The sequence below is a fragment of the Melopsittacus undulatus genome, chromosome 1 (assembly GCF_012275295.1).
Source record: "Melopsittacus undulatus isolate bMelUnd1 chromosome 1, bMelUnd1.mat.Z, whole genome shotgun sequence".
Taxonomy (NCBI): Eukaryota; Metazoa; Chordata; class Aves; order Psittaciformes; family Psittaculidae; genus Melopsittacus; species Melopsittacus undulatus.
Window position 1 is genome coordinate 974,831 of NC_047527.1, and position 21,844 is coordinate 996,674.

General features: G+C 62.4%; 3 protein-coding genes across 3 annotated transcripts in view; all 3 read right to left on the bottom strand.

Annotated features, from left to right (window-relative positions):
• MROH1 (maestro heat like repeat family member 1) overlaps positions 1 to 2,051 on the bottom strand; it is a 58,942-nt gene extending 56,891 nt beyond the window's left edge. The window contains exons 1-2 of the mRNA XM_034064335.1: positions 2,008 to 2,051; positions 544 to 818 (exon numbers count right to left, since the gene is read on the bottom strand). Of these exons, the coding sequence (XP_033920226.1) occupies positions 544 to 565 (22 nt within the window). The 5' untranslated portion in view covers positions 566 to 818; positions 2,008 to 2,051. The remainder of the gene's footprint in view (positions 1 to 543; positions 819 to 2,007) is intronic.
• A 1,233-nt stretch (positions 2,052 to 3,284) lies between these two features.
• Positions 3,285 to 8,260, bottom strand: HGH1 (HGH1 homolog). The gene is made up of 7 exons (XM_034064659.1): positions 8,072 to 8,260; positions 7,521 to 7,813; positions 7,345 to 7,445; positions 6,210 to 6,308; positions 6,052 to 6,143; positions 4,146 to 4,268; positions 3,285 to 3,672 (listed from the first exon to the last, which is right to left on the bottom strand). Exons 1-7 carry the CDS (start codon positions 8,258 to 8,260, stop codon positions 3,517 to 3,519), a joined length of 1,053 nt encoding a protein of 350 aa, XP_033920550.1. The 3' UTR covers positions 3,285 to 3,516.
• A 4,758-nt stretch (positions 8,261 to 13,018) lies between these two features.
• On the bottom strand, positions 13,019 to 21,675 carry MAF1 (MAF1 homolog, negative regulator of RNA polymerase III). Its single transcript, XM_034068605.1, has 8 exons — positions 21,366 to 21,675; positions 17,530 to 17,663; positions 16,712 to 16,840; positions 15,483 to 15,648; positions 14,620 to 14,741; positions 14,301 to 14,420; positions 13,622 to 13,741; positions 13,019 to 13,497 (listed from the first exon to the last, which is right to left on the bottom strand). The coding sequence occupies exons 2-8, from the start codon at positions 17,610 to 17,612 to the stop codon at positions 13,476 to 13,478; spliced, it is 762 nt and encodes a 253-aa protein (XP_033924496.1). The 5' UTR covers positions 17,613 to 17,663; positions 21,366 to 21,675; the 3' UTR covers positions 13,019 to 13,475.
• Positions 21,676 to 21,844: the final 169 nt, after the last annotated feature.

Sequence of the window (21,844 nt, forward strand, 5' to 3'; positions counted from 1 at the left end):
GGGATGGGCAGGAGCTGCTTCCTGCTGGGCTGGATCCGGAGCAGCTCCAGAGCCTGAATGGGATGCAGGGAACCCAGACAGGGACAAGGGAGGCAGGGATGGGACAAGGGGAATGGCTTCAACCGGGATGGGATCTGGGTTTTCCTGCCGCAGCCACGTGAGCTGGTGCCAGGGGATCCCAGTTCCCAGCCCATTCCCGTGGCTTCATTAAGACACTCAATTATACCCGTATTAAAGTGACCTAGAGCAGAGCATCCATGTGGGAGCAGCCGGGATCCAGGCTGGGAATCCCAGGGGCCTGCACCACCTTAACCATGCAGGGACCAGGGAGGCTCCTGCAGGTACCACATGGATACAGTCTGGGATCCTGGGATCAGCTCCCAAAACAGGGAATCACCGGGATGGAAAACTGCTCCCTCCTCCCATCCCCACCCAACCGGAGCTCCGGCTCCACCATGGAGCTGAACCCCCCCCCCAGCACTTCCCAATGGAGAAGGCTCCAACCCAGCTCCATCCCAGCGGGATCCAGGCTCCGGCACTCACGCCTGATGCGGGACTCCATCATGCTCCGTGTCCGCAGGTTCCCCACCAGCAGCACGAGGTCGGCAGCTCCTTCGGGATCGATCCCGGTGTTCCCTTGGGAACCTATCTTCACACGGGGCCGCAGGGAGCTCGGAGAAGGGGGTTGGGGGGTCAGCCCCACAGCTCCAGGTCCCAGAGGCCGGAGGGCAGCAGGTGTGGTGCTTCCATCCGTGCCTATGGAGGCAGGAGGCGGCCGGAGCACATCCCGGAGCCGCTTCCCAGTCTGCCCCTGGAGCCTGCGGGAGGAGGATGGTTCCATCAGGAGAGACTGGGAAGGTCAAACATGGTGGGAATGGCTCATCCCAATGGCAGCACTGGGATCCAGTGCTGGGTGATGGGCATGGGTGGGTGATGGCTCCGGGTGGGTGATGGGTATGGGTGGGTGATGGCCATGGGTGGGTGATGGGTATGGGTGGGTGATGGGCATGGGTGGGTGATGGGTATGGGTGGGTGATGGACACGGATGGGTGATGACCATGGGTGGGTGATGGCTCCGGGTGGGTGATGGGCATGGGTGGGTGATGGCTTGAGGTCAGTGATGGGCACGGGTGGGTGATGACCATGGGTGGGTGATGGCTCCGGGTGGGTGATGGGCACAGGTCGGTGATGGGCATGGGTGGGTGATGGCTCCGGGTAGGTGATGACCATGGGTGGGTGATGGCCCCGGGTGGGTGATGCCCCATCCCTGGGCCCCTCACACTGCAGGAGCTGGGGGTGCTCACCCAATGCTTGTCTCCAAACCCATGAGGAAACGGGAGGAGGAGAAGTTCCCAACACCCACGAGCCTGGGACTCGGCTCAGACCCCATTACCCAGCCCAAAGCGGTCAAGAGGTGGCCAAGGGGTTGCCCATGGGGTTAGTTAAGGGGTTGGCCAAGAGCTTGGTCAAGGGGTGGCCAAGGGGGTGGGAAGAGGTTGGCCATGGGATTGAACAAGGGGATGGACAAAGGTTGCCCAAGGGGAGCTTGGACAAGAGGATGCCCAAGGGGTTGGTTCCGAGGGTGCCAAGGGGATGACCTTGGACAAGCACTATTCCCTCCCGTTCCAACCAGTGCCATAGGGCGGCTGCAGGCACTTCCCTGCCTTCCCACTGGGATAAACGGCCCCAGGACCCCAATCCCACCCCCGGAGGGGGGATGTGGGGGGGGGAGTGTCCCATTAACACACATTCATCCTTATCCCAGCATCCATTCCCAATGCGGACTCCTTATCCCAATAGAGGGACACAACCAGAGCCCAAAAGGGGGGGGGGGGTACCACACCGGTATAAGGATGCATCTCCATCACCACCCCCCACACCCCCCCCACACCGGGGTCACCGGTAGCTCCGGTTATGGATGGGGCAGCCCCATTGCGGTTTAAACCCCCCCCCCCCCCATCCCCATAATGGACTCTCCCATTCCCGTTCTGCCCCCCCCCCACTCACCGGGATCGGGATTGGGATCGGGATCAGCTCCGTGCCCGGCGCCGCTTCCGGGTGTATTCGCCACGCCCCTTTACGTAGCCACGCCCACTGCGCACGGGTGTAGTACCGGTCGGGTCCGCTAGGGAGCGCTGGTGGCGCACTTGCGCCACCAGCGCTCCCTAGCGGACCCGACCGGTACTACACCCGTGCGGGAGTATAGGGGCCTATAGGGGGTCCTACAGGGACCTATAGGGAACTATAGGGGGGGCCCAGAGCATGGGGATGGCACAACCAGGTGGGGACCCCCCTTATGTGGGTCCCACAGTGGGGACCCCCAGCCAGCGGCTTCCATAGCCCTCAAGAGGGGGCTGTAGTTCTGTAGTGGGGTCCCCCCCAGACAACCCTGACACCAGTCTCACAACGGGGAGCATTACACAAGGGGGTCCTACAGGTGTTGACCCCCATGGGGATAGCCATGGTCTCCAATGGGACTCTGACCCATGTGGGTACTACAGTGGGGACCCTCACCCAGGGGCATCCCATAGATAAGGACCCACATAAAGGGGTATCCTGCAAATGGGGACCCCAAGCTTATGGGTCCAACAGTGGAGACGCCATCCAGTGGTGCCCCATAGATGGGGACGCCCACCCAGCACCAACCCCCAAAGGGTCACAACACCCTATAGACAGGAACCCCCACCCAGGTCCATCCATGGCCCCCAAGACCCGCACCCAGCTACGTCCCATAGTGGGGACCCCCACCCAGGGGTGCCCTGCAGGCCAAGGTACCAACTGCACCCCATCCAAGACCCCCACCACGGTGACACCCCACAGATGGGGGTCCCAACCCACAGGTGCCCCATAGATGGGGACCCCCACCCAATCTCCCCTGGTTCCCTGATATGGGGAGAAGGGGGGGGTCATTTCCCCCAGCTCTTGCCATACCCCAAGGTGGGTCCCACCATGGGTGCTGAGCCCCAAGGGCAGTGTGGATGTGGGGACCACATGTGGGGCACACAGCTCTTCATGGGTACCCACATGGCCTCACTGAGCCTTTCCCACCCCACATCCCCCCTGCCCCACACGGACCCCACTCCCCCTTGACCCCAGCAAACAGCGTTCAGGGGGGACCCCATCCCATATGGGGTGTCCTGCACACAGGGTCGTCCCCCCAAGGGGTGCTCCTTGGACCCCAGCTTCCTCCTATGGAGCCCCCCAGAGGTGTGGGGCACAGCCGGACCCCATGGGGCTGATGGAGGTGGTGAGGGACATCACGAGGGGCTCATGGGGGGCTGGAAACCTTTTATTCCTCAAGGCACATTGTGTGGGTCCAGATGTGGGCCAAGCGGGGGGATCCAGCCCCACAGCGCTGGGCAGGGGGCACCAGGCAGGGAGCATCGACCCCTTCCTGCCCCCAGCCCCACATTCCAGCCTCACCCCATGGGAAAGGCAAAGGGGGGGCCCTGCCCTGCAGGACCTCAAGGTGGGTCCCACATTGGCACCCCAGGGGATGCTGAGGCTGAGCCTGTGTCACCGAGAGGGTCCCTCTGGATCTGGCTCTGGCTCCCACCACTGCTGCTCCTCTTCCTCCAGGTCCAGGCGCTGGAGCTGCTGCTCCACATCCTCTGGGATATTCACCTCCAGCAGGTTCTCCATGCCCGGGGGGGGCTCGTCCCCGATCAGCACCTGTGGGACAGAGGAGGAGGAAGGCTCAGGAAGGGGGAGGAAGGCTCCAGGAGGGGGAGGAAGAGGAAGGCTTCAAGAAAGGGGCCAGGAGGAGGAAGGCTCCAGGGGGCAGAGGAGGAGGAAGGAACTGGGAAGGGAAACATTGGGAAGGGGCAGGCTTGGGGATGAGGAGCAGGAGGAAGGCTCCAGCAGGGGCAGGTTCAGGGATGAGGAGCAGGAGGAAGGCTCCAGCAGGGGCCGGGATGAGGAGCAGGAGGAAGGCTCCAGCTCCAGCAGGGACAGGGCCGGGGATGAGGAGCAGGAGGAAGGCTCAGGGATGAGGAGCAGGAGGAAGGCTCCAGCAGGGGCAGGGGCACACTCGAGGATGAGGAGCAGGAGGAAGGCTCAGGGATGAACAGGAGGAAGGCTCCAGCTCCGGCTCCAGCTCCAGCTCCAGCAGCAGCAGGCTCGGGGGGTGCAGTACCGCAGCTCACCTGCAGCAGGCGCTCGCAGGCCGCCCGCACCCCCGGGTGCTGCTCCCAGCCGTGCAGCTCCCGCAGCACCACGTACGTGCCCATGTCCCGCACCCGGCGCCGTCCGGGGCCCGTGGCCGTGAGCTGGGGGGGAGAGAGACCAGCAATGGGTGAGCAGGATGGAACCACCATGCCCAGCCCCATACTCAGCACCATGGCCAGCCCCATGGCAATCCCCATGGCCAGCCCCATGGCCATCCCCATGGCCAGCCACATGCCCAGCCACATGCCCAGCCCCATAGCCAGCCCCATACCCAGCCCCATGGCCAGCCCCATAGCCAGCCCCATCCCCAGCCCCATGCCCCGCCCCATACCCTGCCCCATACCCAGCCCCATCCCCAGTCCCATACCCTGCCCCATGCCCAGCCCCACCGTGTCTGCAGGGCCACCCATCACCACCCGGTCTCTTCCTGCTCCTCCCCATCCCATCCTCCATCCCTCAGCAAGCTCCAGCATCACCCACGGCTGGGCCATGGGCTCGCTCTGCCCCAGCACCCAGAACACTGATGGTGACCATGGGCAGGATTTGGCCACCACAGCAGCACTCAGGACACTGCACTGGTACGGCCTGGTTTCCAACCAGCTTCAGTGCCAGGCTGGAGCCATCACTGCCCATGAGGATCCATCACCTTCCCATGAGGATCCATCACCTCCCATGAGGATCCATCACCCTCCATTGAGGATCCATCACCTCCTATGAGGATCCATCACCTCTCCATGAGGATCCATCACCTCCCCATGGGGATCCATCACCTCCCATGAGTATCCATCACCTCCCCACGAGGATCCATCACCTCCCCACGAGGATCCATCACCTCTGCATGCGGATCCATCACCTCTCCATGAGCATCCATCACCTCTCCATGAGCATCCATCACCTCCCCATGAGGATCCATCACCCTCCATTGAGGATCCATCACCTCTCACGAGGATCCATCACCTCCCATGAGGATCCATCACCTCCCCATGAGGATCCATCACTTCCCATGAGGATCCATCACCCTCCCATGAGGATCCATCACCTCTCCATGAGGATCCATCACCTCTCAATGGGGATCCATCACCTCTCCATGAGGATCCATCACCTCTCCATGAGGATCCATCACCTCTCCATGAGGATCCATCACCCTCCCATGAGGATCCATCACCTCCTATGAGGATCCATCACCTCTCCATGAGGATCCATCACCTCCCCATGGGGATCCATCACCTCCCATGAGTATCCATCACCTCCCCACGAGGATCCATCACCTCTGCATGCGGATCCATCACCTCGCATGCGGATCCATCACCTCTCCATGAGCATCCATCACCTCCCCATGAGGATCCATCACCTCCCATGAGGATCCATCACCTCCCCATGAGGATCCATCACCTCCCATGAGGATCCATCACCTCCCCATGAGGATCCATCACCTCCCATGAGGATCCATCACCTCCCCATGGGGATCCATCACCTCCCATGAGTATCCATCACCTCCCATGAGTATCCATCACCTCCCCACGAGGATCCATCACCTCCCATGAGGATCCATCACCTCTCCATGAGGATCCATCACCTCCCATGAGGATCCATCACCTCTCCATGAGGATCCATCACCTCCCATGAGGATCCATCACCTCTCCACGAGGATCCATCACCTCCCATGAGGATCCATCACCTCCCATGAGGATCCATCACCTCTCAATGGGGATCCATCACCTCCCATGAGGATCCATCACCTCCCATGGGGATCCATCACCCCCCATGAGGATCCATCACCTCCCATGAGGATCCATCACCTCCCATGAGGATCCATCACCTCTCCATGAGGATCCATCACCTTCCCCCTTGGTCCCACCCCACTTCCCCCCCAGAGGAACGCACCAACATGATGGCTTCCAGCAGCATCCTCCTGATGTCAGGCTCCTCCTCCCGCTGCTTGTCCTGGGGCAGGTACTGCAGGTCTGGGGGCAGGCCTGGGGACAGGGCTCCCTCAGTGGGTGCCACAGGACCCCCCCCCCATGGCCCCAGCACCCACTTACGCTCCATGTCATGCTCAGGGAGCTCCTCGGGCCCAGCCAGGGGCAGCAGCAGGAAGGGCAGGATGTCCACAGCCTCGCTCAGCAGCCACTCGTGGTGCTCTGGGTATGGATGGGTCAGAGCGGCCACGGCCCTGCCGGGGGGGTCCAAGGGGGGATGGGGCTCTGGGATGGCTCTGGGATGGGGGGGACGTGGCTCCGGGATGGGGGGATGTGGCTCCGGGATGGGGGGATGTGGATCCGGGATGGGGGGACGTGGATGCGGGATGAGGGAGACATGGATCCGGGATGGGGGGGACGTGGATCCGGGTGTGGGGGGGACGTGGATCCGGGATGGAGGGGATGTGGCTCTGGGATGGGGGGGACGTGGATCCGGGATTGGGGGGACAAGGTTCTGGGATGGAAGGGACGTGGCTCCGGGATGGGGGGGACAAGGTTCTGGGATGGGGGGGACGTGGCTCCGGGATGGGGGGGGACGTGGATGCGGGATGGGGGGGACGTGGATGCGGGATGGGGGGGGATGTGGCTCCGGGATGGGGGGGACATGGATCCAGGATGGGGGGGACATGGATCCAGGATGGGGGGGACGTGGATCCAGGATGGGGGGGACGTGGATCCAGGATGAGGGGGACGTGGATCCGGGATGGGGGGGATGTGGATCCGGGATGGGGGGGACGTGGATGCAGGATGGGGGGGACGTGGATGCGGGATGGGGGGGACGTAGATATGGGATTAAGGGGGATGTGGCTCCTGGATGGGGGGACGTGGATCCGGGATGGGGGGGGACGTGGATCCGGGATGGGGGGGGACATGGATCCGGGATGGGGGGGGACGTGAATCCGGGATGGGGGGGGGGACGTGAATCCGGGATGGGGGGGACGTGGATGCGGGATGGGGGGGGACGTGGATGAGGGATGGGGGGCAGGTGGCTCCGGGATGGGGGGGATGTGGATCCGAGATGGGGGGGGACATGGATCCGGGATAGGGGGGGACGTGGCTCCTCGATAGGGGGATGTGGATAAGGAATGGGGGGGATGTGGATCCGGGATGGGGGGACGTGGATCCGGAGGTGAGGGCAGGGGAACCAGCTCAGCCCCGCAGGTGCTGCCAGGGCCCCGCAGCCTCCCCGTTCTCTCACCGTGCTGGAAGCAGCAGTTCCGGAGCGCACCCACGACGCCGCGGCGGAGCTCGGTGGATCCCCGGTACTGCGTGAATGGCAGGAGCCGCTGCACCGCACACCTGCGGGCGGAGCGGTCACAGCGGCCCGGGGGGGAACCCCCGGATCCCGGAACACCCCACAACCCACGGCCCTACCGGGAGCGGTCCAGGAGCCGGCTCCGGCCCTCGGGGACCTGGCTGAGGTTGCAGAGCAGCGGCCCCAGCTCCGGTGGTGGTCGGGGCTGCACCAGCGCCCGCAGGAGAGCGTCCCAACGGGAGCCGAGCGCCCGCAGCACGGCCCGGGCCCCGCCGGGCTCCCGGCTCAGGTTAGCCAGGAGCCCGCAGACCGGCCCGGCCGGAACCAGCGGCACCAGAGCGGGCAGCGCCGGCAGCAGCGTCCCCCGGGCTGCGGGCTCGGCGGACACGTTCAGCAGGCAGCGACGGGCAGGCTCCGAACCGGGCTCCAAACCGGGATCCGCATCAGGCTCCACACCGGGCTCCGCTCCAGGCCCCGCTCCATGCTCCGCTCCGGGTTCCGCTATGGGTTCCGCTATGGACTCCGCTCCGGGCTCCGCACCGGACCCAACATCGGGCTCCGCACCGGGCCCCGCTCCATGCTCCGCTCCATGCGCCGCTCCAGGCCCCGCTCCATGCTCCGCTCCATGCTCCGCTCCATGCCCCGCTCCAGACCCCACACCGAACCCCGCTCCAGGCCCCGCCGCCAGCTCCAGCAGCGCCCGCAGCAGCCGGGGCCGCTCCGTCAGCAGCCGCCGCCCCTCGGCCGTTCCCGACAGCGCCAGAGCCGCCTCCGCTGCCCCCGTCCGGGCCTCGGTACCGGCGGCCGGGCCCAGCAGCACCGACAGAGCCTCCGCGGCCTCCTCCACCGCCGCCGCCATCTTGGGACGGAGGGGTCGCCTGGCAACGGGAGCGGCAGCCAATGAGCGCTGAGAGGGAGGGACCGACGGGGACAACGGACCAATGGGATGAGGGAGAGGGGGGAAAGGGGAGGGGCAGGCGGAGAATGGGATTCTGGGAAGGGTAAGGGCGGAGACAACCGAAGCCACGCCCCTAAACCACGCCCATCGCTGGGCCACGCCCCCTGCTCGGCGGCGCCCCCGGGTCCTAGTGCCCGTGGTGCCGGTACCAGTGCCAGAGCTGGGACCATCTGGTGCCGGTACCAGTGCCAGAGCTGGGACCATCTGGTGCCGGTGGTGCTGGTACCAGTGCCAGAGCTGGGACCATCTCTGGTGCTGGTGGTGCTGGTACCAGTGCCAGAGCTGGGACCATCTGGTGCCGGTAGTGCCGGTACCAGTGCCAGAACTGGGACCATCTCTGGTGCCGGTGATGCTGGTACCAGTGCCAGAGCTGGGACCACATCTGGTGCCGGTGATGCTGGGACCAGTGCCAGAGCTGGGACCAACTGGTGCCGGTGATGCTGGTACCAGTGCCAGAGCTGGGACCATCTGGTGCCGGTGGTGCCGGTACCAGTGCCAGAGCTGGGACCATCTGATGCCGGTGGTGCCAGAGCCCAGGGTACTGTGGGGACCCTGCTATGGTGCCACCTCCTTCACCCAGCTGCATCCCGACTGATCCATGGCCATTCCCAACTCCATCCTGGCCGGTCCCACGGTGGTGCCAAACTCAACACCAGCCTATGGCGATGCCCAGTTTGATCCCGGCTGTGCCCAGGGCAAGACCCAGCTCAATCCCAGCCGGAACCTTGGCAATTCCCAGTTTGATCCCTGCTGGAGCTGTGATCCCACCCAGAACAGCCACCCTGGGAGCAGGGTCTATTCCCTTCACCGGAGCAGAGGCTCTGGCTTGGCTCCCACTGCCATGATCCCAGAGCTCTGGATCCAGCCGGGATCCCGTCCAAGGGCTAAGGAGACTTCACCTGGGAGCAGGGAAGCAGCATCCGGAGGGGCTGGATGGAGTTCGTGCATCCCGATGGTCCCTGCAAATTCCAGGTGCTGGGACTGAATCCCAGGAATTTCAGGGGTGCTGGAGAAGCCACATTGATGTTGGCTGCTTGGGAATGGGTTTATGCTGCACTAAGGTTGGGTGCTAGGACACAGAGGCCAAAGGGATGGGTTGGGAAAGGCTTGGGAAGCAACGCTTGGTCAGTGCTCCACATTCCATCGGGAATTCGTCCTGGATGCAGCACACATGGAAACCTTGGGATTAAAGCTGTCAGATCTGGCATTGACACTGCTGGCAGGATGGGTATGTGTGTCCAAGGCAGTCCCCTCCTTAGTTCCAGTGTTAGGCTGATGTAACACATGGCTCCATCATGGACCAAGTGGGAGGATTTGCTTATTCCCTGTATTTGTTCCATAGGGATCATAGCCCCAACCCCTGCCAGGGCAGGGACCCCTTCCCCTGGAGCAGGGAGCTCCAATCCCTGTGTCCAACCTGAGCACTGCAGGGATGGGGCAGCCACAGCTTCTCCATTCAACCCCTTCCATATCCCCCCACTTTCCCTGTATCCCATCCTAATCTCCCCTAGGGCAGGTTCAAGCCATTCCCATTGTCCCATCCCTATATCCTCATCCCAAGCCCCTCTCCAGGTTCCCTGCAGCCCCTTTAGGCTCTGGAGCTGCTCTCAGGTCCCCCCTTCTCTTGTCCAGGCTGCCCCAGCCCAGCTCTCAGCTGCAGTTCACCCTCCTCCTCCTCAGCACTGGGATGAAGTATGGGACCATTTTAAGCAGACATCTGGACCCTTTCCAAACAATCCCAAACGTAAATGGAGAGGAAACCTCTGAGAAGCACTTTGGGAATGGTTCCATCATTCCCCAGTGATGGAATCATCGCACCATTAAGGAAAGTCATGCGCAGGATGGGGTTGGATGTGTGACCTTCACCCATATCCACAAGTACAGTTACCTAATGGGTGACTACAATGAGGACTCCCAACAGGAGGGTGCTCAGGGTCTTGGTGGGTGCCAGTGCAGTGGGATACGGTCCAGAAGCTGTTCCCTGTGGGAGTGTTGGGACACTGGCACTGAACCTATGGAAGCTGGGGCTGCCCCATCCCTGCAGGGCTCAGGTTGGACACGGGCTTGGAGCATCCTGCTCTATGGAAGGGGTTGGAGCTGGAGCAGCTTTCAGGTCCCTTCAACCCAATTCAGTCTGGGATTCCACAATGAAATCCAATCCCAGAGAGGATAAAGCCATGAATGGGAGGATAAAGCCATAGGGATGCAGATACCAACGCTCCAGGACAGGCCATGGAGCAGGATTGAGCCCATGAAGGATCCAGATGAGGTGGCCCCAAACCCCAGCCCATGGCCTCTGCCTGAGCCCCACTTTGTGTCCCCCCCCCCCACTGCTGCCCCACAGCGGGTGCAATCACAAGGAAACCTTTATTGGTGCCAATGCATTGCGGTGCTGGGCCCCCTCCCCTATGGGGCACAGGGCGGCAGCCATGGGAGCGCGAGCAGGGATGCAGGGATGGGATGGAGCTGACTCCTGCTGGGAGCACCCATGGGTGCTGGGGGGGGGGGTGCTGAAGGTGATCCCCAATGGGAGCAGCAGCTCCAGCCCCAGGAGCACAGGGCACAAGCCCCAGGTTCAGACTGAGCTCTGGGGTCAGTGGGGATGAGGCTGTGGGGCCATGGATGGAGCTCCCAGCACCCAGGCATGGATGGGGGGCTCTGGGGGGCTCCATCTGCCCCCCGCACCCATAGACCCTCACCTGCAGCATCACCTGGAGCCTCTCACCCTGCATCAAGCCCAGGGACATGGGGAACACAACCCCAGCGTCCTTGGGGCTCCCCAGCACCCCCGAACAGCCTCTGCTGAAAGAGAGACCCTGCCCGAACCTTCAGCCATGGGGCAGGGGCTGTGGAGGCTGCCCCGGGGGGGGTGAGGGCCTGTGGGGCTGGTGCTGCCCCATAGCAGCTGCCTTGGGGGCAGAGGGTGCGGTGAGGATGCTGAGGCAGCTCCTGCTGCCCCCTTTGTGTGTGATCAGCTTCAACACAGCTCAGCTCAGCCTCAGTCCAGCTCAGCTCAGCTTCAACACAGTTCAATGCAACTCAACCCAACCTAACCCAACTCAGCTCAAGCTCAGCTCAACTCCGCTGGGCTCAGGTCAATTCAACCCAACTCAACTCAGCTCAGCCCTGCTTAACTCAGCCCAGTTCAACTCAAGGGGCTGAGCTCAACTCAAGGGGTTCAGCTTAACTCAAGGGGCTCAGCTCAACTCAAGGGGTTCAGCTCAACTCAAGGGGTTCAGCTCAACTCACGGGGCCCAGCTCAACTCAATTAAACTCAGCTCAAATCAAGTGGTTCAGCTCAACTCAAGGGGTTCAGCTCAACTCAAGGGGCTGAGCTCAACTCAAGGGGCCCAGCTCAACTCAAGGGGCTGAGCTCAACTCAAGGGGTTCAGCTCAACTCAAGGGGCTGAGCTCAACTCAAACTCAGCTCAACTCAAGGGGTTCAGCTCAACTCAAGGGGCTGAGCTCAACTCAAACTCAGCTCAACTCAAGGGGTTCAGCTCAACTCAAACTCAGCTCAACTCAAGGGGCTGAGCTCAACTCAAACTCAGCTCAACTCAAGGGGTTCAGCTCAACTCAAGTGGTTCAGCACAACTCAAGGGGCCCAGCTCAACTCAAGGGGTTCAGCTCAACTCAAGGGGCCCAGCTCAACTCAAGGGGTTCAGCTCAACTCAAGGGGCTGAGCTCAACTCAATTAAACTCAGCTCAACTCAAGGGGCTGAGCTCAACTCAATTAAACTCAGCTCAACTCAAGGGGCCCAGCTTAACTCAAGGGGTTCAGCTCAACTCAAGGGGCCCAGCTCAACTCAAGGGGTTCAGCTCAACTCAATTAAACTCAGCTCAACTCAAGGGGTTCAGCTCAACTCAAGAGGCCCAGCTCAACTCAAGGGGTTCAGCTCAACTCAAGGGGTTCAGCTCAACTCAAGGGGCTGAGCTCAACTCAAACTCAGCTCAACTCAAGGGGTTCAGCTCAACTCAAGGGGCTGAGCTCAACTCAAGGGGTTCAGCTCAACTCAAGGGGCCCAGCTCAACTCTAGGGGTTCAGCTCAACTCAAGGGGTTCAGCGCAACTCAAGGGGCTGAGCTCAACTCAAGGGGCTGAGCTCAACTCAAGGGGCCCAGCTCAACTCAATTAAACTCAGCTCAACTCAAGGGGCCCAGCTCAACTCAAGGGGCTGAGCTCAACTCAAGGGGCCCAGCTCAACTCAAGGGGCTCAGCTCAACTCAAGGGGCTCAGCTCAACTCAAGGGGCTCAGCTCAACTCAATTAAACTCAGCTCAAGGGGCTCAGCTCCTCAAGGGGCTCAGCTCAACTCAAGGGGTCCAGCTCAACTCAAGGGGCTGAGCTCAACTCAAGAGGCCCAGCTCAACTCAAGGGGCTGAGCTCAACTCAATTAAACTCAGCTCAACTCAAGGGGCTGAGCTCAACTCAAACTCAATTCAACTCAAGGGGCTCAGCTCAGTTCTCCCTGCCCTGTCCAAGCCAAAACACAGACTGGGGTGGGGGGGGGGGTGTTGGAGGGGGGGTGGGATTTGCCCCCCAGCCTCTGCTCTCCTCCACAGTGGGTGATGGGGACGGAGGGATGGGAGCAGCCACTGCTGAAGCAAAGCAGGGTGGGAGCAGCAGCACCCAGCACCCTGCTCACCCCCCCCAAACCAATGGCCTCCCCATCCCCTAAAGTCAGGTTGGGTTTAACCCCCCCCGGCCCCATAGGAGGGGGGTGCTGCTGTGGGGCCAGGTCCAGCAGGGACTCACCCAGGGGCAGCCATGGGTACAGGCAGGAGCAAAGCAACCCCTTGAATGAACGGACCCCCTCCAAGCACAGTCTGTGGAGTCCATATGGGGCCATGGACGGACGGCGTCTGTGGGTCACAACCAGTCCAGGCCAAGTGCTGTGGGCCCATCCTGCCTGGCACCAGCACCGCGGGCGCTCTGCGGTCAGTGCAGCCGAGGAGAGGAGCATAAAGTGCAGCAAAGCTTGAGGGAGCTCCCCACGGGGGTGTCCGCAGGGTGTCCGGGTCTCCAGTGTACGGTGCTGGGCAGGGTATGGGGCGGTGTGGGGCCGGCTCCTTCGGTGGGGGGACAGGCAGAGGATGGGCTCGGAGCTGCTCCGGGCATCACATGCACATAACCTGCAACCTGTAGGCAGTGGGGTTATGGTGAGGATATGGTTGTACCAGGATGCAGCAGGAGATGTGGGGTATTGGGGGTCCTTGCACCCCAAGCCCCACAGGAGCAGCTCTGACCCCCAGAGCTCACCCACCTCTCGTCCTCGATGCTGCCGCTCTCGGGGTCGCCTGTGTCCCTGCTCTCCTCCATGTCCCCTTCCCCAAGGTCCATGTCCAGCTCAGTGCCAGCTTCTGAGCGTGTGTATGTGTACCCACTGGGGGGGAAAGGAGAGATGAGAGCAGCTCCTAATGGGCTACAGAGCTGTAGAGGGGGTACAGACAGCTGGAGAGGGGCTACAGACAGCTGGAGAGGGGCTACAGACAGCTGGAGAGGGGCTACAGGCACCTGGAGAGGGGCTTTGGACAAGGGATGGAGTGAGAAGGAACAGCTCCAACTGGGAGAGGGAAGAGTTGATGGGATCTTGGGAAGTTCTTCCCCATGAGGCTGCTGGGACATGGAAGGGGTTGAAGGGAGGAGCTGGGGCTGCCCCATCCCTGCAGTGCTCAGGTTGGACACAGGGGCTGGGAGCATCCTGCTCCAATGGAAGGGGTTGGAGCTGGAGCAGCTTTGAGCTCCCTCCCACCCCAACCCATTCCATGAGCCAATGAATAAAGAGCAGGACGAGGTTCAGCAGCTCCTGAGGACTCCATGGTCCCAAAGGTCTTGTCCAACCCAGCTCATTCTATGGTGTTTCCATTGCACCCAGCTTGGGACCAGCAGGGCAAATAGGGGATTGATTATGGGGTGGCTCCAGAGCCACAGCCTGGCCTGACCTGATGGAGCGGCAGGTGAAGAACACGATCCTCTTGAGCCTCTTGTTGTAGAAGAAGTAGTTGAAGGACCAGAGGCTGCCGTCCTCCCCAAATGGGTCCGAGTCCAGGTCAGGGTTGTAGCTGCAACAATGGGATGCACCAGAAACACCGTGTTGGACCCTGCTCCCAGTGTCACCCCCGAAGGGGGGGAAAGGAGGAGAAGGTGACAGGAGCCATCCCATGCCCATGGGATGGTGTAGGAGGATGAGACACCTCCATGGTGTGGAGGTGATGGGATGGAGAGCAGGGGAAGGCTGTGGGTCCAGCCCAGCCCCATTACCTGTAGATGTCACACTCGGCCAGGCAGATCTCCTCATCCACAGCATCCCACAGGTGAGGCTTCAGTGCCTTGAAGTCCTCCCGCACGGCAGAGAAGAGGCTGCAGTTGACGGCGTTCACCACCTGTGGGGCCAGGAGGGCTCCTCAGAGGAGCTGCAGGATCCCCCCCGATCCATGGGGAGAGGCAGCAGCTGTGCTATGGGTGCTGGGGGTGCTGTGCCTATGGGGTCTGTCTCTATAGGTGCTGTGCCTATGGGGTCTGTGTCTATGGGGTCTATCTCTATGGGTGCCAGGGGTGCTATGTCTATGGGTGCTGTGTCTATGGGGTCTGTCTCTATGGGTGCTGGGGGTGCTATGTCTATGGGTGCTGTGTCTATGGGGTCTGTCTCTATGGGTGCTGGGGGTGCTGTGTCTATGGGTGCTGTGTCTATGGGTGCTGTGTCTATGGGTGCTGGGGGTGCCGTGCCTATGGGGGCTGTCTCTATGGGGGCTGTCTCTATGGGTGCCTGGAGTGCTATGTCTATGGGTGCTGTGTCTATGGGTGCTGTCTCTATGGGTGCCGAGGGTGCTGTGTCTATGGGTGCTGTGCCTATGGGGTCTGTCTCTATGGGTGCCCGGAGTGCTGTGCCTACGGGGTCTGTCTCTATGGGTGCCGGGGGTCCTGTGTCTATGGGTGCTGTGTCTATGGGTGCTGGGGGTGCTGTGTCTATGGGTGCTGTCTCTATGGGTGCCGGGGGTGCTGTGCCTACGGGGGTCTGTGCCTATGGGTGCTGTGCCTATGGGTGCTGTCTCTATGGGTGCTGTCTCTATGGGTGCTGTGCCTACGGGGTCTGTGTCTACGGGTGCCGGGGGTGCTGCACTCACCCAGTTGAGGCTGGGCTCCCGGCTGAACTCGTGGCTCTTGGCAGCACTGAAGTCGTAGTCAGGCCGGAAGGACTCGTTGAGGGTGGCGATCAGGTAGAACAGGGTCTTGCGGCTGCACTTGTCACTGAGGGGACCCTCCTCGTCCCCACTCTGGCTCTTGCTGAGCCTGGGGGCACAACGGGGTCAGTGCTGGCCCCATGGGAGCAGCACGGCCCCACAGAGGCACCAGTACCAGCCCCAGGGCCAGGGCAGGATTGTGCCCCTGTGCTGGGCACTGGGGAGGCTGCACCTCGAGTCCTGGGTGCAGCTCTGGGGCCCTCACTGCAAGAGAGACCTTGAGGGGCTGGATGGGGCCAGAGCAGGACAATGGGGCTGGATGGGGCCAGAGCAGGGCAATGGGGATGGATGGGGCCAGAGCAGGGCAATGGGGCTGGATGGGGCCAGAGCAGGGCAATGGGGATGGATGGGGCCAGAGCAGGGCAATGGGGCTGGATGGGGCCAGAGCAGGGCAATGGGGATGGATGGGGCCAGAGCAGGGCAATGGGGATGGAGCAGGGCCTGGAGCACCAATGGGATAGGGAAGGGCTGAGGGAGCTGTGGGGTTCCAATGGGGAAGAGAAGGCTCAGGGGGGACCTGATGGCTCCCTCCAAGTGCCTGCAGGAGGATGGAGCCAGGAGGGGCTGAGCTCCCAAGGAACAAGGGATGGGACAAGAGGAAACGGCCTCAAGCTGCACCAGGGCAGGTTCAGATGGAGCTGAGGAACAATTCCTGCCCCACAGGGTGCTCAGGCATTGGAACAGGCTGCCCAGGGCAGGGCTGCAGGCACCGGCCCTGCCGGTACCCATGGGATGTGCAGATGTGGGGCTTGCGGACATGGGGCTGGGGTGGCCTTGGCAGGGCTGGGGAACAGCTGGACTTAGAATCATGGAATAGTTTGGGATGAAGGGAACTCAAAGCTGCTCCAGCTCCAACCCCTTCCATGGAGCAGGATGCTCCAAGCCCCTGTGTCCATCCCTACCAGGGATGGGGCAGCCCCAGCTCCTCTGGTCACCCTGTGCCATTCTCTCACTGGATGCTCTGGATGCTCTTCAACCTCTTCCCCACCTGAACCCATCCAGCACATCCAGCACAAGCAGAGCTGACAGCCCAGGAGCGACCCCAGCCTCATTCCCTATGGAATGCCAACCTCCCATCACAGACACCACTGCCCATCCTGCATCCCCGGTACCTGCTGGGGCTGATGCCTGTGGTCTGAGGAGGTGACAGAGCCTCCAGGACGTGCGGTTGTCCCTCCTGGCAGAACTGCTTGAACATGTGCTTGTCATCACCAGCCATCTTGCATGAGTAGCTCTCGATCCTGCAGGCACAGAGCAGGATGAGGCCATTGGCACAGCACCCACGGTCCCAGCTGAGCACCACTGTGGCCACTGGGGCCGGGATGAGGCCACCAGCACCGAGAGAGCATCTCCAGCTTGGGATAAGGCAACCATGGCCACAACCACCACGGCCACTGGGGCTGGGGTGAGGCCACCAGCATGGAGAGAGCATCTCCAGCTTGGGATAAGGCAACCGTGGCAACAACCACCATGGCCACTGGGGCTGGGGTGAGGCCACCAGCATGGAGAGAGCATCTCCAGCTTGGGATAAGGCAACCGTGGCCACAACCACCATGGCCACTGGGGCCGGGATGAGGCCACCAGTATGGAGAGAGCATCTCCAGCTTGAGATAAGGCAACCGTGGCCACAACCACCATGGCCACTGGGGCTGGGGTGAGGCCACCAGTATGGAGAGAGCATCTCCAGCTTGGGATAAGGCAACCGTGGCCACAACCCCCAAATGAAGGTGTGGAGATGCCAATGGGCACCCTGAGGAGGTTGGGATGAGCTGAGTGGCAATTCCAGGGACATGGATGAGAGACATCCCCATGTGTCCCTTACACGGTCCCCTATGCATAGCATAGCAGCTGGATGGGACCGCAGCCACCCAGGATCCCGGCAGATGGGATCCCATCCCTGTTCCCATTGGATAGCAGGCATGGCACCCACCGGCCGATGATGTGTGCGTCTCCTGTCTCCACGGTCAACTGGGAGTTTATGGCTTCAAAACTGGAGTTCTCCAACAGCTTCATTGTCCTGACGTTCCCGGTGATTCCCTGGTAACACTGCTGCGAATCCGGATCCTGTGGGGACAGAGCCCTCAGAGCCCCGGAATGGGGATCCCGGAGATGCCCCATTGCTGATGTATGGCACTGATCCCAAAGGATTGAGTGGGGAACCTGGGAGCTGAGAGGGGCGAGGGGAGCTCCCCTGCTATGGCAAAGCAGAGCCAAGAGCAGGCCCAGCACCAGTGCGTGCTGCCCTAAGGACATACTGGTCCTTAACTGGGAAGCATGGATACGGTGGATGGGCACTTGATGGAGCAGGAACTGCCTGGATGGTGGCACTCAAAGAGCTGTGGCCAATGGCTCAGTGTCCACGTGCAGAGCAGTGATGAGCAGTGTTCCTCAGGGATCAGGGTTGGGAATGGCCCCATTCAACGTCCTTGTGGCTTCCATGGGCAATGGGATCGAGCCCCCCTGGTGCTGGCCCCGAGCTGCGGTGCAGTGACCCTATGGGACCGGGACAGGGGGGAACCTCCTGGGGCTCAACCAGGCCAAGGGCAAGGTCCCAGCACAGAGCCAGGCTGGGGGAGAGGGGCTGGGGGGGGGGGAGCAGCACCTGGGGGGCTGGGGGGGGAGCAGCCCCCCAGGACCCCATCCCTGCAGGGCTCAGGTTGGACACAGGGGCTGGGAGCATCCTGCTCCAATGGAAGGGGTCAGAGCTGGAGCAGCTTTGAGCTCCCTTCATCCCATCCCATTCCCTGGTTCTGTGCCTGCTTCCCCAGTGCCTTCCTCCAGGAAAAGGAACCATTCCCACTCCTCCCCTATTCCCATATGGGGAAGCATCACCTGGAGGGGCAGGCACAGAGCAAGCACTGGATGGGAAGGACCCAGCCTATGGCCCCTGTTCCTACCCCAGCTGGGGCCTCTCTGGGGCTGTAACAGGAGAAGCTGGAAGCAGCCTGGGAAGAGGGAAGCGATGCCAAGGATCTGGGCAGCGATGGTTCCATCCCCCATATGGCTGTCAGGGATCGGCTGTCAGGGATCAGGAGCATTCCAAGTGGGAAAGAACATCCCTGGGTGCAGGAGCAGCAGATTCCTGCCATGCCCAGTGCTTCCTGGTGCATCTGTGGCTGCTGCCAGCTCCTTACAGCACCCAAATCTGGTTCATTCACTGCCAGGGAGGGAGATCCAGGTCTGAGCCCAGCAGCTGTGGGGCCCTCACTGCAAGAGAGACCTTGAGGGGCTAGATGGGGCCAGTACAGGGCAATGGGGATGGATGGGGCCAGAGCAGGGCAATGGGGATGGATGGGGCCAGAGCAGGGCAATGGAGCTGGTGCAGGGCCTGGAGCCCAGGGATGATGGGGAAGGGCTGAGGGACCTGGGGGGTTCAGATGGAGAAGGCTCAGGGGGGACCTGATGGCTCCCTCCAAGTGCCTGCAGGAGGATGGAGCCAGGAGGGGCTGAGCTCTGCTCCCAAGGAACAAGGGATGGGACAAGAGGAAACGGCCTCAAGCTGCACCAGGGCAGGTTCAGATGGAGCTGAGGAACAATTCCTGCCCCACAGGGTGCTCAGGCATTGGAACAGGGCTGCAGGCACCATCAGTGCCATGGGGCAGGGGTGGCCTTGGCAGGGCTGGGAATGGTTGGACCGGATCTTAAAGAGCTTTTCCAACCTGGTTGATTCCACGATTCTGCAGAGGGAAGCACTCAGCTCCTTCTGACCCTGGGGGTGCACAAATGGCTTTACCCCCAGCAGGAATTCCATGGAGCATTCCATGGCTCCACAAATGGAGCCACTTCCTCAGGTTTCATAGGAGCATTTTCACTGCCTGTGGTGCTCCAATGGAGGGGTTCAAGTGCCATTTGGCACAATGGGCACCGGTGCCAGGACATGGCTCCTTCCATGAGCAGTCCTCATGGGGACAAGGGCAGGGATCTGTCCAGCACAAATGCCTTGAACCCAAACCTCAGTCTGCTTAAGATCAGCTTAACCTAAAGAGCTTATGGTACCAAGGGGTTCACATGGGTGTTAATGCTATCAGAAACCATGTGGTGGCACCCATAGACAGACACCCATGGCTGGGGGGAGGTAACAGTGACCTGAAGGGCTCAGCGCAAGAGAAGTCATCCTGCTGATAGGGAATGTGTCCTCTTTGGGGTGAAAAGGAGAGGGTTTGGGGTCCAGCCCTGGGAGGGATCAGCCCTGAACAGCCCTGAGATGGGAATGGGGCGATGGATGGACCCTGCTGATGGGGGAGATAGAGCAGGAGGAAGGATGGGACTGAGCCCTGTGCTATGGGGAGAACCCACTGCAGGCAATGGGCAGCAGCACCAGAGGGACCTGGAGCTGCTGGGGTGGATCCAGATGAGGCCATGGGGATGCTGCAGGGGCTGGGAATGCTCAGCCTGGAGAAGGGGAGAGCTGGGAGCAGCTCCAGAGCCTGGAGGGGCTGCAGGGAACCGGGATGAGGATGCAGGGATGGGAGGAGCAGGAACGGCTCCGACTGGGAGAGGGAAGAGTTGATGGGATCTTGGGAAGTTCTTCCCCATGAGGCTGCTGGGACATGGAAGGGGTTGAAGGGAGGAGCTGGGGCTGCCCCATCCCTGCAGGGCTCAGGTTGGACACAGGGGCTGGGAGCATCCTGCTCCAATGGAAGGGGTTGGAGCTGGAGCAGCTTTGAGCTCCCTTCATCCCAGCCCATTCCAGGATCCCAGACCATGGCTGCAGAGCTCTGCTCAGCCACAGTGGGACTGCCACAGACACCCCATGGAGGGACCCCACTGCGGGCACAAGTCAGAGCCCAGCACCAGCCCCTCAGTGATGCTGCAGCAGACCCTGCATGGGCTCTGGAGCATCGCAGCTCCCAGTGCCCCCCTCCCAGTGCTCCCAGTGCAGCTCCTGCAGCAGCACTCACCCCATGCCAGAGCATCGCTGCTCCCAGTGCCCCCCTCCCAGTGCTCCCAGTGCCCCCCTCCCAGTGCTCCCAGTACAGCTCCTGCAGCAGCATTAGCCCCATGCCAGAGCATCGCTGCTCCCAGTGCCCCCCTCCCAGTGCCCCCTCCCAGTGCTCCCAGTACAGCTCCTGCAGCACCATTAGCCCCATGCCAGAGCATCGCTGCTCCCGGTGCCCACCCTCCCAGTGCTCCCAGTGCAGCTCCTGCAGCAGCGCTCACCCCATGCTGGAGCATCACTGCTCCCAGTGCCTCCCTCCCAGTGCTCCCAGTGCAGCTCCTGCAGCAGCGCTAGCCCCATGCCGGAGCATTGCTTCTCCCAGTGTCCCCCTCCCAGTGCTCCCAGTGCAGCTCCCAGGCCAGGTTGGACACAGGGACTTGGAGCTCCCTGCTCCAATGGAAGGGGTTGGAGCTGGAGCAGCTCTGAGCTCCCTTCATCCCAGCCCATTCCATGGCTCCATGAAGCAGAATGAAGCTCTTGGACCGTTCCTTTGGGGCCTGCACCGGAGCAGGGCAGGGGATGGAGCCGGAGCAGCTCCCATGTCCCTTCCATCCCAAACCATACTGGGATCCATGACCCAGGACCACCGGTACCACAACGGAGCATCCCCGGTCCCGTTCCGTTCCCCCCCCGGCCATGACAGCTCCAGGCCGCAACGGAGCCTTCCCACCGTGCCCCGCGCGGACTACAACTCCCAGCATGCCCCGCGCCCCAGAGCCGCCCCCTACGCGTCGCTCTGGCCGCAGTGCACCATGGGAGTTGTAGTCCTTTGGGTGTGAGGTGGGGGGGGCGCTGCCCTCATAGCGGCTCCGGGTACCGGAACTCACCGGCTCTCCCCGCTCCCGGTCCCGGCGGGGCCTCCTCGCCGTGGCAGCGCCTTCAAGCTCGGGCCGCTCGTAACGTGAAGAGTCTCCGGGGAAAGCTCGAGGAGGGCGCTTGTGCCTCGGCCGCCGTCCGCCGCCCGGCGCCGGACCCCCGGGCCTGCGCCCACCTCGACATGTCCCCCGGGTGCTCGGGACGGAGCGAGCGGCGGAGGGAGCCCTGCAAGCCCCTGCGGTGCGAGCGGCGAGCGGCGACCTTCTCCTCCGGTACCGGACGACAACAACCGCCGAGGCCCCACCCGCGGCCCGTCCGCTCCGAGCGGGGCCCGAGGACGGCAGCATCCCATTGGCCGGCGGCGCTGCCCATCCCCGCGGCCTCGCCCTCCTATTGGCTGGCGGCCCCATCAGTCAGCACCGAGAGCCCGCCCTCCGCGGGAAAGCCCCGAGGCCCCGCCCACCAACGGGGCGCTCCGCGTTCTGATTGG